General features: G+C 40.7%; 2 protein-coding genes across 3 annotated transcripts; one reads left to right on the top strand and one right to left on the bottom strand.

Annotated features, from left to right (window-relative positions):
* Positions 1-3,488: 3,488 nt before the first annotated feature.
* On the bottom strand, positions 3,489-16,190 carry LOC115786377 (cell division cycle protein 20 homolog B-like). 2 transcript variants are annotated; one of them, XM_030738508.1, is made up of 12 exons: positions 15,909-16,190; positions 15,565-15,610; positions 10,677-10,893; positions 9,934-10,043; positions 8,748-8,799; positions 8,316-8,432; positions 7,335-7,546; positions 7,090-7,184; positions 6,644-6,872; positions 6,165-6,290; positions 5,957-6,080; positions 3,489-4,614 (listed from the first exon to the last, which is right to left on the bottom strand). In XM_030738508.1, the coding sequence occupies exons 2-12, from the start codon at positions 15,604-15,606 to the stop codon at positions 4,517-4,519; spliced, it is 1,422 nt and encodes a 473-aa protein (XP_030594368.1). In that variant the 5' UTR covers positions 15,607-15,610; positions 15,909-16,190; the 3' UTR covers positions 3,489-4,516. The 2 variants fall into 2 exon arrangements, with proteins under 2 accessions (XP_030594368.1, XP_030594369.1); XM_030738509.1 differs by lacking the exon at positions 15,565-15,610.
* Positions 12,009-14,944, top strand: gpx8 (glutathione peroxidase 8 (putative)). Its single transcript, XM_030738510.1, has 3 exons — positions 12,009-12,269; positions 12,433-12,694; positions 13,862-14,944. Exons 1-3 carry the CDS (start codon positions 12,063-12,065, stop codon positions 14,023-14,025), a joined length of 633 nt encoding a protein of 210 aa, XP_030594370.1. The 5' UTR covers positions 12,009-12,062; the 3' UTR covers positions 14,026-14,944.
* Positions 16,191-17,981: the final 1,791 nt, after the last annotated feature.

The following is a 17,981-nucleotide window of genomic DNA, read 5'->3' as shown; positions in this document are numbered from 1 at the left end:
GTGTGGTCACTTTGTAATTGTGTGGTGTTATCCGCATAAATGCAGAGATACTCGTACTAAGATGCACACGCTCTGCACCCACTGTGTCCACCCTCACTGACTGAGGGGAATAAAAAACTAGAGGAATGTTTGGGAATAGGTTTGATGTGAAAAATGATGGGTAAAGCAGAGACTGAAATAGCATAAAACCAAAGAAAAATTATAAATAAGGGAACACCCAATCCTCATAGCATAACACAAAGTCAGAAATAAGTGGGTGCCATCAAAAGTGAATGGTTTTGCAGGTGTGGGCACAGGCTGTTGCTTTCTCCTCATCCCTGCCGACTGATTTTTCTCTGATTTTGCTTTTTGTTAGTGTTTATGTCACTTACTATTAACATGAGATTCTAAAACCCTTTCAAGTAGTCCAGCTCTTCCAAGATGGCACATTCACATGTGCCACTGAAAGAAGGCTTGCTGTAGCTCCTAGCATAGTCTCAAGAGCGTGGACAGGGCCATGGAAGGACATCAACCCAGCAGCAGGACCAGTATCTGCTGCTTTTTGCAGAGAGGAACAGGAGGACTCTGCCAGATTCCTACAACATGGCCTGAAACATGCACGTTTCTGACAGAAACAGACCCCATGAGGCGTCTGGAGGAGCTGGACTGCATGTGTAACCTGAATGGGCTGCAGGTACTGTCTCGTGCTGCCATGCATTAGCAAATATTCAACTCTGACTCTGGCCTTAGTTTCATAACCAATGGAGGATGGGATAGTGTCTTTATGACATGATATGCTGGCAACAATCTCAAGCAGAACAGGGTTTCAGTCAGTGTGTTATATTTTAAAGAATCTGAATGTCATTCTATAATTGTTTGTGTCATCTTTGTACAGTTTCTTAAGCTATATATTTACTGTATTTGTCAGTTCCTAACTCCAAAATAGCAGGAAAGAAGCATCACTTACCCTGGTAGCCAATCACGTGTGCTTCAATACAGTAGTGAGGCAGCAGCTTATCTTTTTTCCTACATGACCTCCAAACTTGCACAGCAGCCTTTACAGTTTCTCCTATACCAGTGTTTGCTGTCCAGCTGTTACCTATTCACCCTCAGCCAGTCACTGGAGACGCTCTGGGGCTGGAGACCGAGCCAAAAGCTGATGTTGTTTGCATAAGTGGTATCAAGGACAGTGAAAGATAGAACTCCCAGAAACTTGAGAAAACTTCTCTGCCAATGCCAAACAGTTTCATGGGCTCAACCCATAAATGCATTTTCCTTAAAATGGCACTATTTAAGAGGAAATAAATATGGGGGGTGGCTTGGGCCTCCTTGGCGTTGGGGGGGGGCTCTGCCGGGTGTCGGGCGGTTCTCGGGCGCTTGGGGCCTCCGGCCCGCATGCTTGGCTCGTGCTGAGGGTGCCGGCCTGCGGGGGGGTGGGCTGCTCATTACCTCTGGCTCTTTGGACTCTTGCCCTTTGGCCGTGGGAGCTCCTTCTAGGGTCTCCCTCCTTCTTCCTCTGGGGTGTGCACTCGGTTGCCATCAGGATGTGTGGCCTCAGGTCTTCTGAGCTCCCAGTGGGCTGTGGATGGCCTGGGTCCCCTGGGTCCTTTCCTATTTGCCTCTGGATCGCACGGGGCATGGTTGCAGTTCTTACCCCTTATTCCATAACAGAGGCGCATACACACATTACTGCAAACAGTGTGTGTATGTGTGTATATGTATATGCATTTGTATAGACATGTGAACGTGTGTATGTATGTATGTATATCTTTGAGTATTTTTCTTTCCTTTCTCCTCTTTGCCCCCCCCCCCCCCCCCCCCCCCCCCCCCCCCTCTTTTCTATCCCTTTCCTTATTGCCTGTCAGGCCTGGCATAAATAACTAATAAAAAATAAAAATACAAACATTAACAAGAATAGCCTATAGAAAACTTATAGAGCTGTTCTTGTAAAAGCAAATATGTTTGGTACATCATTGCATTTGGATCATCACTCCGATTGCAAAAACTGCCAGACATGACAGGCTTTAAAAAAAAAAAGAGGAAATAAACAGGCTTTATAACGATATAAGATTTATTGCTGAGAAGAATTGTTACAACAAAGAAATAATCAACCAAACAAATATTTCTTTACTTTTTGCGTAAAGTTTAAATAACGTTCATTTTTCAACCTACCAAAGACAACCTAAGAGACAGAAAATGACATTAGAGAGGAAAATTTGGGAGAAAGAAATTTGGGACAGTTGGATTTGTATGTCATTGTAGAAGAGCATGGCCTTCAATGGCATCTATTAATGGCATGCTAGACTATCCTTGTACACAGCAAAATCACATTTTTGTTAACATTAAAAGTTGCTAGAGTATGCAGTCAAAAATCAGTCCTAATAATTTAAAAGCATATTGCATTAGATGTTACACTTGTTTTACATTTCCCTGAATTATGAAAAATGTAATGACAGCTTGACCCATATTAAAGACATTTTTAAAAGTTACCCAGAACAGCTACATGAAGCTGTGTTTCTCTGTCAGACATAAAACAGTATCTGTGCAGTTTTGTGGAAGGTGTTATTTATGATTTCCTTTCTTTCCTGTCAGACAGCTGACCATGAGCTGTCTGGTGTTTCCCAAGTGTTGCTATACTCATCCCATGTCCTCTCCTTCTCATTCCCCAAGGACTCCGTTTGGATGGGAAGTTTATAAAATCAGCTCAAATAGAGGCATGATGCAAGAGGTTCAATAACAAAACAGGATTATCTAAGCTTTGTTTGTCCAAGAGGCATCTTCAGTTCTCTATAACTGGAGTGAACTAGAAAACAGAATATTGTTTCTAAAGCACCCAATAAAGCCGGACACCCAGAGAAAGGTGCAGAGCTTTTATAAGGGGGTTAAAAATAATATGCAAATAGCCCCCTGCAGTCCGGATATTAGAAAGGCTGAAGTATACGTCATGTTGTACAACACAAGCATTCACGACTGGAGGGAATGGGAAATTCTTATTTATTACTTTATTTCTTTCCCATATGATTCTGCACTTCATCAGACACACAATATCAGAGCTTTATGCGATGAAAAATAAACACTAGCACTGTAAGCTCCTCCTGTAAGTGATATCTAGATTCACACACTTGCTGAGTGGTGGATACTGCAATGAGTATACTGTGCAGTATATGTGGCAATTAGGGGTGTGTGTATTACTTTGAGTGCAAGAAGGGACACAATATATCCTGACACATTTTTAGGGGAGTTTTTGCATAGCCAATTTATCCTGAGCTGAGCCATCGTGAATTTAATGAATTTTAATGAGGCTCAACATATTTAGAAAGGTTTGTGCAGCAGAGAGAAACACAACTGATGCAGACCTCCTAAATTTTGGGGGAGTTTTTTTTTTTTTTTGGGGTCATGATTTCGGTTTTGTTTCTGTGCTGTGTGAACCGGCACTTTGGTGTGTTTTGTTTTTTCTTGATTAAGTTTTATACTTAAAGTCAAGGCAAACCTTCCCACTGTAGCCCCAGTCAAAGCTCTGCGGTGATGCTGCACTTGATGCATGGTGGTGCTTTCAGCTGAATGTTGATGTCATTCATCTTGGCCTTGCATTTCATCTTAGCAAAAAGTGTAAGAGTGCAGGCTAGATGTTGCAGATGTCAGAGGTGACAGGGTCTAAACCAAACATCACTGCACATGCCGCAGAGCGACTGAACATGTTACCCATAAGAAATAACCCAAGGGGGTCTTGCTTTGTTTATAGAAAGGAAGTCTTCACCACAGCACTTCTGCACAAAGTGTTCTCTTGAATCTTATCTGGTCACACGTTTGCAAGTAAAACCTTTGCAACACACAAGTATTTAACTTCAGTCGAAGTGCTTTGACTGCTAAATAAGTAACTTGTAAAACAAACCATGAAATGTTTACTCAGGTTTTGAGGTCAAATGTAGTAGACATATTTCATATCATTAAGAAATTTCAAGTAAAATATGGAATAAAAAGGGGCAAGAATAAAAAGCAATTTCATCCTGGAAGAGTGTATTTTACTATTAGGTTCACGAATTTCACTTCATTGTGAAAAATAAAATTTAAACAAAGGCCTTTTATGAAATGTTTCTTTTGTAAACATGTCAGAATGGAACGTACGAAATGTGCTGAGATATTTCATGTGCGTGCACCACAGAAGACGCTGCGTCCACTATTTGAACTATTTTCTGTGCAGTTTTGCATAACACGTGTCCCGTGTCCACCTTGTGGCAATCACCGAAACATATCTGTCATACTGAATACTAAACAATTAAATTAAATAATACATTGGTATTAACAGGAAACAGGAAACCTCTGCTGCTGGCATGCATGATACACGGCAAAAGGTGTGAACTGGTGTGAGCTGGCTTTGGCGTGTGGTACAGATGACGGGCAGGAAATGTGCAGTCTCTTTGATACAATTGCCAAGAAAGCAGCAATGACCACATATGTGGTAATCAATTTTATACCCAGTTCTCATCCGAAGACTTTCATTATCGATATGAATGTCACGGCTCCACGATGCTGGTAACTACAGATCCCAGATGTGAAAGCGCTGGTCTGCGGCGGTGGAGAAGATTCGAGTGTTGTCAGGGTTCAAGGCCAAGTGCAGGACTCGATCAGAGTGACCTGATTAAAAAACAAAGACATTTTTATTTAAATTAATTTTGATTTTTAAATATATTGTGTCCCCCATATTAGTCTCAGTTACTGAGACTAATAAGGAAATGTAGTGTTATTTAACAAGGAATTAATATTGAAGCGTGCTACCTTTGATCATGATGCTTTTTTAAGTTAATTTTTTTTCACACATCAAAAACCAACAATGACGTGAAATTGGAAAAATATAGATAATACAGGAAAATGAGGAGGGCTTTCCAAACTAAGAAAGCTTCCGAAATGATTACTGAGTAATATAAGCACTAAACCCTCTGTTCCAAACCCCACTGCTCACACATTTTACATGTGATTCAAATGGGTGCTGCTTTCAGTAACAACTTCTCCCTGTCTATGAGCACAGCTGAGTCAAACAGAGTCTTATCGGCAAAAATGAGAAGGGGGAACTTATGCCTGAGTCTGAGCAAGAAAATGGTCAATTTCTTTTTGTTATCACAACCAGTCCTCTTACTGGACTGGGATATGGATATGCCAATTATGATTCTGGCAAAAATAAACCCTCTGCAACAAAAGCAAAGCAAAAAAACCATAATGTCAAACTATAGTTGCAAGAAAAACACGAGAATCCAGTTTTCACACAAGTTGTAAAAGTAGAAAAAAGACCCTGGTTAAACAAATAAAATTTAAAAAAATACTTGAGTAAAATTATTGAATATTACACATCAGTGTGTTGAAACAGAAAGTGTGTTTTTTGCTTTCAGTATCTGTTTTGAGCCCCCTGACCACAAGAATGAACGTTTCTGGCAGCTGTTTAGCAGTCAGGAACATTAGTTTGGAGGAATTTTATCTAAATGACCAAGTGTATTTTTTTCTATTCATCTTTATTTTTCATATTCTCTTTTTCTGCTTTCACAACTTAAAAATTGGATTGTTTAAGATTTTATTTACATATGAAATTAAATGTAAATTTGTCTAATTATGAGGCTTAAATGCAGTCAGAGCAAATAAACATCCCTGCTGTGCATTTACTGAACAAGTCAAGAATTAAAATAGTAGTAACTCTGGACATTCAATTCATCGTTTCATATTCACTAGAGGGAAGCCCAGGACATGAATGAGTCAGCACACAGTGAGTATAAAACAGCTTAGTGATAGGTGACAGAGCTGCTGCACTGACAACCAACACTTCTATGGGAATCTTACTCACCGTGTTAATGATGCAATACATTTGTTCCTATGAGGGTGTTGTAAATGTGCTGAAAGACTGGACTGGCTGAGTCAGGCAGCAGTGCAGATACAATTCAACAATGTGTTAAACAGATCTTTTTAAGGGCTGCAGTAACAGAGAACTGACCTGTGAACTGGTAAATGGGGCTGAGGGAGGGAAACTCCCACATCCAGGATATGACTTTGTGATGAGGAAGACCATGACCTGTAACCACATGTCTCTTCTTTTCAGCCCATTGTAGAGAACATATCTGCAAAAGGAGCAATTGGGAAATGTTTATCCAGCATTTACATACAGTAACAAAAGTATCCACTCTAATTTAACTCTCAAGCACCTGTGAATTTGTGTGTGTGGAAGTTACACAAGACCCAGACTGTGTGTCCCAGATTCTCAGCTCACCGTCTTTCCATCCCCCTCCAGTAGCAATCGTGTTTCTCTGCCATGGACACCACCCCATTGCCTGAAATATACAAAGGCAGACACAAAGGTAGATGCATTAACAATACTTTAAGCCTTGGTATAATGACAGCAAAATCCTTAAACATTAACACTATTAGCCCATACCGAAGTTGAGTTGCTTGCAATATGTGACTGTGGTTGTGTCAGCCTTTAAAAACACCAAACACGTTAGTGCCTGCAAATGGCTAGATATAGATATCCATATGGATGGATGGATCCATCCATGTGCAATGAATATTGCACATGAATATGCAATATCACTTACAGCAGGATGTGTGTTCCCATTTTTATTTCATTAAAGTCACATCAGCAGAGTTTGCTCTAAAAGGCACACACAGTTACAATTACACAGACCTTAACAGCACTGCACTGCTTCATTGTCATTATTGGCTGACTTGACATTTTGTTTCCTGTGATGCTATGGTCCCAGATATGGAGATGGCCTTCTGTGGAACCACTGGCCAGCCAACTGCCTCCTGGTGACCACTGCAGGCTGCAGACCCCCTCACTCTGGGTGGTTGCACCTACCAGAGGTGTGAAAGCCCGAGGGTCAAGGTGACAGATATGTCCAAGAACCGAGCCACTGTCAGAAAAAAATACTGTTTTATGGACACTTATTGATATTGTCTCTTCTGCCCTGCTCACAGCTAATTCACCTACATTTCTTATAAAGCTGTATGGCTTTAACCGCTCTCCTAAGCTAAGTGACATTGTTTTCCATCATTCCAGTGTTGGTGAATTTGTCCATTTCATGATGATACAGAACATTGTTTAAATACCAGAACAACCCAAATGAGTACCTGCTAAGTAACTGCTGTTTCCAGGAAAGAGCTCTCACCACAGTCAGGTGTGACAACAGAAACCTCATCCTCTGCTTGTGTTCGACATCCCACAACTAAAGAGTCAAAGAGAGACAAAGATACCACAAACTGTCATCTTGCTGATTTAGTGAGTATGACACATCGCTTCATACAGACCCCCCCCATACCACTGTTGGTTTGAATAAGTTTCCAACCTCTACGCACTCATTTACCAGAGGCGTTACCTGTATCTCCCCTCGCCTGGTCGCAATGCTGAGAGCTCTGCCATCTCTGCTCCAGCACAGAGACGAGATGGACTGACGGTATTGGCATCCTGGCTGTGGACTCGGGTCCAAATGTCCAACCAGAGCACGAGTTTCTGAATTCCAAATGTAAACAGTAGAGCCGAGTGCTAACGCAACCATGCCGTTACAGCTGCAGTCCAGAAGATTGGTGTCTGAAATGACAAAGTTGCAAAAACAGAGGCTACATTCTACTGTAATTTCATTTTTTTTTTTTTATTATTTGTATTTTTTATTTGGGAGGTCTAAATTTATCTAGTTTGGCCAAACTGAGTTTAACAATACTGCGATAAATTAATAAAACACCAAGCATGCAGATAAAACTGTAGAAATGAAAGTTGCTAGTGAATGTGGCCTCAGTTTCCTTAGTGACTGCTCAGTAGAGAAAAGAACAGAAGGAACAGCTTGTGATCCAAAGCATATCACATCATCTGTCAAATATGATAGACAGGTTAAGGCATGAGCATGTTTGGCTGCCAGTGGAACTAGTTACTAGTGTCTATTAAATGATGTGGCTGCTGATAGAAGCAGCAGCATGAATTTTGAAATGTACAGGGATAGATATTGCTGCTCAGATTCAGCAAAATGCTGCAAAACTAATCAGAGAGCACCTCACGGTGCAAATGGATAATGACCCAAAGCATACTGCAAAAGCAGCCCAAGAGTTTATCAAAGCAAGGAAATCAGATATTCTTCAAAGGACAACCCCGATCTCAACTCAGTAGATCATGTTTTTAACTTATTAAACACAAAACTGAAAGCAAACAAGCACCAGGTGAAGGTGGCTGCAGTAAAGACCCACCAAAGCATCTTAAGGGAACATCTTGATGCAACACATTAAAACTAAAAGACTGCACTTCAATCATATCTGGATTGCTTCATTTACAATTTGTAAATATCATATAGGACTTTATCTTCTCTTACAGTAGTCATTCAGTAGTGAAGGTGCCCCCAACTTAACCACTGACTTCCCCTGCAGACTCAGGCTGGCTTTGCTCAGAATGGCAAATGGCTGAAGACCACGTCTTCTTTCATCATTACCTTCAATGAAAAAATATTACAAAACATACATTGTGGATCTGTTGTTAATGCAATAGATCGTACTCACTGAATCTCAGTTAAAATTCCTTTGTTGTGTCGTGTTTTTATTTTAATAGGTTATTTAATCTGATAAAGTAAACCTATAATTACATCATCCAACGGTCCTCCAGAAGTTTCATTTGCTTCATAATAAAAAGCTGCTACATGATCATGGTGTCTGTTTGCATTTCCCAGTATGACATCATGTAGTATCATTCCAGAGATCATTCACACAACCATTCATGTCTGTTTGAAAGAAAAAGAAACATGCTCTACCACAGTGACTGAGGTGTCCCTGTTCTTGACCTGCAGGTGTCCACACCCATCGCTGTAAAACAAACAAACAAAAAAAAACAAAAGTTTCTAGCATTAGGATATCATTGAAAGCTAGCATTAGCAATATATATACAGTTTTTCCGTTTCATATTCTTTATATATTTTATGGCATGATGACACTAAAGGTCCATTAATTTTCTTCTACTTCTACAATTCACAGTCGGGTGGGGGGGGGGGGGTCTCAAGCTTATCCCAGCTGTCACAGGGTGAAGGACAGCATATACCCTGGACAGGTCGTCAGTCCACTGCAGGACCAACACATGGAGACAGTTCATCCATCCATCCTCTTCCGCTTATCCTGTTCAGTGTCGCGGGGGGCTGGAGCCTATCCCAGCTGTCACAGGGCGAGAGGCAGGGTACACCCTGTACAGGTCACCAGCCTGTCACAGGGCCAACACAGAGAGACAGACAACCATTCACACTCACACATATGGGCAATTTAGAGTGACCAATTAACCTAACCCCAGTAACTGCATGTCTTTGGACTGTGGGAGGAGGAAACCCAAGCAAACACGGGGAGAACATGGAGACAGTTCAATTCAACTGAATTCAATTCCATTTTAATTGTATAGCACCAAATCACAACAACAGTTGCCTCAAGATGCCTTATACTGTAACAGAGAGAAAACTCCAGCAATCTGATGACCCCCTATAAGAAACTAGTTGGCAACAGCGGGAAGGAAAAACTCCCTTTTAACAGGAAGAAACCTGCAGCAGAACCAGGCTCAGGGAGGGGCAGTCATCTGCTGTGACTGATTTAAGGTGAATAGAGAGAGACAGAACAAAAGACACATTGTGGAAGAGAACCAGATGCTTAAAATATTATTTGTGAAGAAATTCAAGAAAAATTTCAAGAAGTCATTAAACCATTAAACATTTGGAGTGACCGGTTAACCTACCCAGAGTACCCAGAGAGAACCCACACAGACAAAACTCGGGACTATTTTTTTTTCACTTTTTTGTAATAATCTCTATGTTCATGTAACAGAGGATAACCTGCAGAGGTCACTTTAACGCCCCCTTCAATTTTTTTCATCTCTGTGAACATTCTTCATTCATTTTCGTGCATGCAGACACACAAACACATAGACATTCACACAAGGAACTACAGCTTCCTTAAACAAACCTGTTCTGGGCCATTTTCTGCAGCAGGCTGTCTCCTGGCAGCAACAGTGCATGCTGTGTTCAACAAGTTAGCAGGCTCAGAGTGAGACAGGCCTCCCACCAATGCTGATTCTGGTGAAACCAAATGGCAGAAAATGTTGGTCACATTTCTAGTATAAATCTACTGTGCCTGTGTGATTCAACTCCTGAAGATTAAAAAGACAGGATGAAGAACTCTTGTTGGATATGGGCCTATAGGGGAGCACTGACCGGCAAGTCTGTGCATTTAAAAAACAGTACTGTCATATAAGAACAGAGTTAAACAGCTGAATCATAAATGTGTTACTGCTGCAACACTGACAGCTTAGGTGCTTTTCCCAGTGATGTCTAACACCTTCATGTCGCAGCTCAAACATTTTTTAAAACCAAAATCTTTATCCAAACTGCACAAACACTGTTGCATTTTCATGGTATATTATACATTATATATTATTATAATGTATATTAATGTATATAATCTAGTGTGCCTGCCTAAAATAATAATGCAGCTTAATTTACAATGCCTACATACTTTGGGGACTTGTGAATCTGAAACCAGACCATTTTCATTTTTAATTTAACGTCTTTAAATCTTTGTTAGTTGTTGTCTTTCTTATTTAAAAGCTGCGTTGAGGTAATTTCTTATTTTGCTGATCACAGTTTTAATGAACTAACCGATGTGGATGTGTTTGACATCAGTATCACATTCTCTGTGTCGGTTAATACCTTGTATATTTCCCTGCAGCACTCCCTGCGCTGGTTCTTGCTTTCTCGGTGGAGACTCGAGCTCCAGCCTCTGACACACCGGATCAAACTCAAAGCTGGGCTCACACTGCCGCCCAGGGGCCAGCGGGGTACTCGCAGCAGGGGCCTCTCTGCAGCTCCTCTGGATGATCCGCCTCCTGAAGCGCTTGTATGTGACTTCACGGGCCTCGTATTGTCCCTGAGAAGACAAAAAATATATTTATTTTAAATAATGCAATCTCAAAATAAGTATATTTAACATTTATTAAACATTAACTTCATATCAAACTCCATGAGCACACTAGTGTCAAGAGAGCAGCATTAAGAGCCTCACTTCCGGTTAAAAGTTTTGAAGCACAAGTGTCTTAAATGCTATGAGTAGAGGACGGTAAGGTGTGACCCCCCCCTACAATATTATTTTCACCTTAATTGCGATACCCCCCCCCCCCCCCCCCCCCCCCCCCAGTTTAATGTTATACTGCATTGTGCTGTGTAGAGCTTAAAAACTAACAAAAATGTTTCTGAATATTTGAAATATATTTTACTAAGCAAAAGCATTTTAGGGTTAGGGTTCTATTGAGCAGAATTGAGTTCAGCTTTCCACAACAAGGCGAATGAACTGCCCACCCAGTATCAGGATAAGAGGGGTGGCATGAAACAAGAGAGCTTACAGGTCTGCAAGTACTTGAGGTAAAATTGGTAAAACTGTATGTGTGTGTGTGTGTGTGTATATATATATATATATATATATATATATATATATATATATATATATATATATATATATATATATATATATATATATATATATATATATATATATATATATATATATGAATTGGGGTCTTTTTTCTTTATTGTATTTGTTTATTTTCTTGCATATAATCTGTGTGTGCTCGTTCGACTTTAGCTCTGAGTGCCTAAAAATGCTCAGTTTTAGTTTTGCTATATTTTCATTGTTACGGCTGTGACGTCCCTCGCACTCATGTAGATGGTAGTCTTAGTTTTCAGGCCTCTTTCTGCAAGTTGCATCGACAAAACCTGCAAAAAGTAAAGCTTCAGACATTATTTTCTCTTTAGTGGGTATACAGTATCATTTCAATTAGTCTAATCTAGCGCAAAGTCCATTAGTGATTTCTTTTCTTTACAAGTAGTTGCAGATTTTTGTCCCGTTTTACACCAAGCATTTGTCACATTGCTTGCATGACTATTTATTTATGTATTTATTTTTAATGCCGCTCAGTTTCCGGTATAGTTGCTCGTATTGTTTCTCCGTCGAGCTTAACGCGACTCTCTCGTCTGGTCCGCCCCAGCACTTCTGGAAGGAGAGCCCCAGTTCCGACCACGGTTCGTTCTTCCTCCTCCAAGATGGAGGCGTTAGGAGGTTATCCTACGAGGTCCTCCAACCCAAAAGCAAAAAAAATAACCGTGCTGTTGAGCATGACGATGGGTGTGGGGTGTTTGTTCCTTCTGCAGACCCAGCTGGTGAAACCCAGAAAACCGAAGGATTTTTATTCTTTCGAGGTGAAGGACGCGAAGGGGAGGACGGTTTCTCTGGAGAAGTACCGAGGAAAAGTATGTCCACATCATCACCAGTCGTTTCAGATTGAGAATAAATCTGCCTAAAACAGACTTGAAGTTATTCTGTGGCAGTGGAGAGCGGGATTTATTTTGCAGAAAATGTATTTCTAGGAGCATTTTCGAAATTGCACACTGATCCTGATCCTCTCCTTTGCAGGCGTCCTTAGTTGTAAACGTGGCGAGTCACTGCCAGCAGACGGAGGCGAACTACAAGTCTCTACAGGAGCTCCACCGGGAGCTGGGCACTTCTCACTTCAACGTCCTGGCCTTCCCCTGCGGACAGTTCGGGGACACGGAGACCGGAACCAGCTGGGACATCGAAGCTTTCGCCAAGTCCACCTACGGGGTTACCTTCCCTTTCTTCAGCAAGATCAAAATAATGGGATCAGAGGCTGAGCCTGCTTTCAAATTCCTCACAGGTTGGGAGAAAGGATTTTTAACAACAAAAAAATATGACTGCGAGATCACTATGAGAGCACAGAAACGCCAATTATATATTTATACCTCCTCCGAGTGCAAGTTTCTGATTTATTTATGGCTGCAGCAGCTTTCTGCCAGGAAGTAAAATTTGGAAACTTTGACCAAACCTTAAAGGATTCTGCCACTACCGACTTTCTCAGGTTGAGATATCTCTGAAATCATCACCAAGCAAAAATATACTTAGTCTCACCTGTATTCCAGGTACAGGTGTTGATAGTCTAAGCCCAAATTAGATTAAGTAAAGTCCATTTTTGCTTCCCCCTGAGAGGAAAATAACCTGTTACTGTTGTAAAATGTGGATAAAGTTTTGTATTTTTCAATCACCCCAGGGTAATTTAATCAGTATTTATGAACATGATGCACCTGAAAGAAGACCCGCAGAACAAGTCTATGAACTCCAGAGGTAACTGGGATATAAAGTATGGTTCTGATTTATTCTTTGATTATGAGACTTGATGGTGTGAAATGTCAATTTAGTTTCATATCTGCTAAAAAAAAAAAAAAAAAAAAAAAAAAAGCATATTTTCTGTTTATTGAGCTGCAGAATTGACACCCTGGCCCATATGATAGAAAACAGAATCTATTTATTAAGATAAAATTACTTTAACAGACAATAACACAACAGTTGTTGCATCACCCTATCAAATTAGATATGGTGCTGCAGGATTTCTTTTATATTTAAGCACTTCTGTTATGGAGAAGTCCTGCTGGAACTGGTTCTCACAGTTATCTGCTGCTAATTTTCAGGTTTGGTATTTGCTATTCTGCAGCATCTTCAAGCTCAAGACAGTCAGATAGACATAAGCTCAGTGCTGTAATGTGACCTCTAAATTAATTATGATGGCTATTAAATATCTTAACATGTATAATTTAGGATTTTAGGCAACCTTTGGGAATTAAATCAATGTTTATAGAGGTATTTTAGAGCCTGATGGATCTGCCTCACAGACGCTGTTTTTGATTGGTCTCAGCTTTAAGGAATCTTATTTTGTCACTGCCCATCTTGGATAATACACTTTAACGTTTCCTGGCTTAAAATCAGATCAATTAAAAAACTGAAATGTGTGATTAATAACTGTGCTGTGATGTGTTGTTTGTTTTTTCAGATTCTGTGCAGAAACTTCCAAAGTGGAACTTCTGGAAGTTTCTGGTGAATCCAGAAGGGAAAGTGGTCAGATTCTGGCGGACAGACGAGCCCATTGAAAGCATCAGAGAAGAGGTCACAATGATGGTGCGGGAAATCATCCTCAAGAAACGAGTGGAGCTATAATGCCCCTTAGTGATGGATACTGGACATAGCAGGGCTTTGTGTCTGCGCTTCCTGTGCTCAGACAGCCGGGAGGGACTGAACTGTTGACAGTGAGTGTTGCTGGGAGGGTTGTTGCTCCAGAAAGATGCAGGATGGAAATATCAGGCATGCAAAGGCAATCAGTCATGCAATGCGTGTCAGAGTGTTTGTGTTTGTTTGTGTGTGCGCGCGTGTGTGTGGGGTGTCATTACTGCTGTTGCTGCAGTGGTTGTGTTGCTTTTCAGATGTTGGCATTTTAAAATGTTCAGCTTGCCTTCTTGTCATCTCTTTCCAGTGTTTACATTAAAATTTTTGGGTTTTTTTTTAAGATGAAGCAAAGTAATTGAGCCTATTTTGACTGATTTGAGCCCAGTAAACTATGCAACATCTATCCAGCAATAAAATACACTAATAACTATTTGATGTAACTAATGATGTGAGGATTTTTCCATTTAGGTTTCTTCTAGATTTGTTGTGAATATTAATCACCTTTTTTAACCGAATAACTGTAATCCCATTAGAGGTGTTAAAGTACTGATGTTAAGGCCATATATGATGCTGATACTCTGCATGTTGTAGCTGATCTTTTTTTGTTTGTTTGTTTTCTTTGCCATAGCATGTTGCTGAGTCTGAATATTTAATATCGTGAACAGCTACAAGGAAATTAACATAAAATAGACACAGACTCTGAATTGTATCTAGTGAAGAGTGACTGCAGACATCACTGCTGCTGTGGGTTAAATGGACAGTTGGAGGGCAGCAGCAGGTAAGCTGGCACATGAAGAATCAACCAGCTAACAAGACACTGCCTTCCAGCCGCCCACAATTCAACAACTTCACTTTTGTCTAAATTTTAAACTGTTTTTATTTTCAGTGATACCAGAAGCCAAAAAAAAAAAAATTAGATATACAAAATCTATTGAAAATCAGACAAACTCAGCTTTAAAATATTATTTTCTTTGCGGAGTGGGCAAACTTTTAAAAGTCATATTGGGCGTCTACTGAGCCATCTGAGATGCTTGCATCAGTATCTTACCTGCCAGGTGCACGAGGTGCATGAGCACCAGAGTGAAATGTAACCGTTAAGGTAGCAGAGCAGTGTGAGCTGTCCAGAGAAACGTCAGCTAACATTACACTGCCTCCCAACCAGCCACAACTCTGAGGCCTTCTGCACATGTGAATGCAAATGTGTGGATTTGACTGTGCTGTGCTGATGTTGAGCTGCTCAGTATTTATCAGTATGCAAAGCGTAGAATTTTCTCCCAGCTTTATTCTCAGCTGACTTCTTATTTGCAGGTGAGTGAAGTGGGATATGTGGCAGTGTCGGCAAGCATGTTTTAGGTGAGGAGCAGTGAGGAGTGCAGCTGACAGCTGTCAGTCGGATATCACAGCCAGCAGCAGTACACTGCCACCCTGCCACCACGAGAGCAGATGCAGAAAGAGAGGGGAGCAGCTGGCACAATTATGTTGAATAGTTTGATTGTTTTACTGCCAAATTTCCCTTTTTCCCCCCTGTCTTACCTTGAAGGGAAAGTGTCGCTTTCTTATAAAATCTCTCAGCATTCTCCTGATCATGAAAACAAAAATAAAATCAAGCTCATCATCACCTAAAACTAGGAATTATTCACCAAGTTGGCTGTTTTACAAGTATACTGTAAATAATCTCAGTGATTAGTGTTATTTCTTTTTTTATATCACAATACCTTTACTGTGCTGTGGTTAGGGGAAACCAAAGAGGAAGAGTCCCTGTGTTTATAGTTTGAGTTGCCTGGTAGCAGCACCAGCAACCCTAAGTAATAACATCTCTTGACTGGTTCCACTGAGGCTGTTTTAATAGAGCACAACTATTTTTACAACCTACTCACCCATTTGTGTGATTCTCCACTCCTGCGTTTCAAGCGCATCTTCCCTTCCCTTTATGTGAGCAGGCCTCAGTCACCATTTTGCCTCTCCATCTCAGCCCAAGTGAGGACACTGACCAGGTCATGCCTGGTGCACCTGTCGCCTCCTCTCCTGCTCCTCTCCTAAATACTCTCGCTGGGCGGACAGCGGAGCGGGAAGCAACGTCCTCTGCTCTGCTATTGGCAGTTAGGTCCACTTTTTCCTGTTTTTAATTAACTAGCCTATAGACTTGCTCCTATTCAGAGATCCCCTTCGCGTGCTTGTTTCTAATGGAAACAAACGGACAAAGTAAAAGAAAGAAGGAAAAAAAAAAAGAGCAACGCGGTAATGTTATAGAGGTGGAGGCGCCAGCGTTTTATCAGTTGATGGCCTAATTCAGAAAAGGACAAACTACTTCACCTTTATTTCTTTAGGGTGGTGTCAGTTTACACACTTAATCACATGGTTTGCAGATGCAGACTTTCATTCCGCTTGTTATGTGAAGAAAACTTAATTTTAAATCTATAGGCTGATGATGATTATCAGCTATAGTTGGGAAGGAGGTAGGTGCACTTTTAAAACGCACGCGATTCAAACAAAGAAATCTAATTTACTGAAAAATTTATTTTAAGTCATTCATAAATCACAATTCATGAAAAAAAAATGCAAAAATAAATGAACTACAGCTCTGAAATGTTTTACCTGTTGAGAAGTAAAGTTAAATTACATTTTAAAAAAAATAAAAGGCCGCCCTTTTTTGCAAAATTGCATTTAGTTATTTTAGATCTTCTGTAAAATATGTTAAACTAAATTCAAACATCTTCAGCAAATACTGAAAATAAATAGACCTACTAATAAACACCCCAGTAAATTCAGAATTACTGATTTGACTTTATGCCTGGTCATAAACGTGTAACAGCTCCTCGGGTGGGCTGTCACTAACCGTGTTGTGCGGGTACAGGTCGGGTGTCGCGGGCCACAGCGTTTAATTAATGAGGAGCTGCTCTGGCGCTAAGTGGGCGAGAACGGCGCGAGCGGACGCACGTTCTCGCCACCTGCCACTTCCATATGCCCTCGCACCTCGAGCGCGAGCCCGGAACTGTGCGACAGGTGCTCCATCAGGCTGCCATAGAGCCCAAATAACACACATAAAAAAAAAGCTCACCTCATAAGATAACCAACAGAAGCCTTTAATTTATCAGCACGTCCAAAATAAACAACAAAAGATGCTCCGTGTCTGTGGTTTTACTTTTAAACTTGAAGGGAAATTTGCAATTATAGTGTAGTCTAAATCCACCCAGTTCTCGTTCATAAAATAAAAATGGTGAAACCATGTTTTTTTCCTTAATGTAAGTTGTTTCAAATTTAAACAGCCTACATTTGAGGCAGGCATAATTGTGGTATAGCCTAAATTTTGCTCACTTAAGCTATTCCAGGTTTGTTTGTTTGTATAATGGGTTAAATATGTATTAGCCTTCATTTGCCCAGGAGCCTGCGGCATCTCCGTGGCCTATCAGGCTACATCAGTTTCCCTCCACTCCCTTTCCCGCTGGACTCCATCTGGTTTGCAGCCTCCTTCCAGGTTTGAGTTTAGTCACCTTAGAAACTCATTATGTCTGTATTTTCCTGTCCCCTCCCGCACCGTGCCCCGCAGTTTGGCGGTAGCTTAACCGGTCAAATGTGTCGCAACCAGCTTAAACAAAGCTCTGCCCTGTGCGCCTTGTTCTTAAGAGATCTGCTGGTCAACGACAAAAGCATTTGTTTGCAGTAAAAGTGGCTCAAGACCCGGCTGGGTGTCGGGCTAAGCTGATGTGTAGATTTGTGTTGTAATAGAGGGGATGAAGTTTGATATGGCACAAATCTATTAAAGGTGTCTAAGTTGGGCTACTTTAAAAATAAAAATAAAAAGGGCAGTATATGTTTGAGCTGCATATCTATCTATCTGATCAGATATAAAAATCTTCCATTTTGACATGTTGACTGTAACACTTCCTTCCTGACCTTTGATCTTCCTCGTTTCTCTCTCTTTTTGAACAAAATCAAGATGATCGCAGCTC

Source organism: Archocentrus centrarchus, chromosome 9 (assembly GCF_007364275.1).
Source record: "Archocentrus centrarchus isolate MPI-CPG fArcCen1 chromosome 9, fArcCen1, whole genome shotgun sequence".
Taxonomy (NCBI): domain Eukaryota; kingdom Metazoa; phylum Chordata; class Actinopteri; order Cichliformes; family Cichlidae; genus Archocentrus; species Archocentrus centrarchus.
Note: the sequence above shows the minus strand (reverse complement) of the source record. Positions and strands in the feature narration are given on the sequence as shown.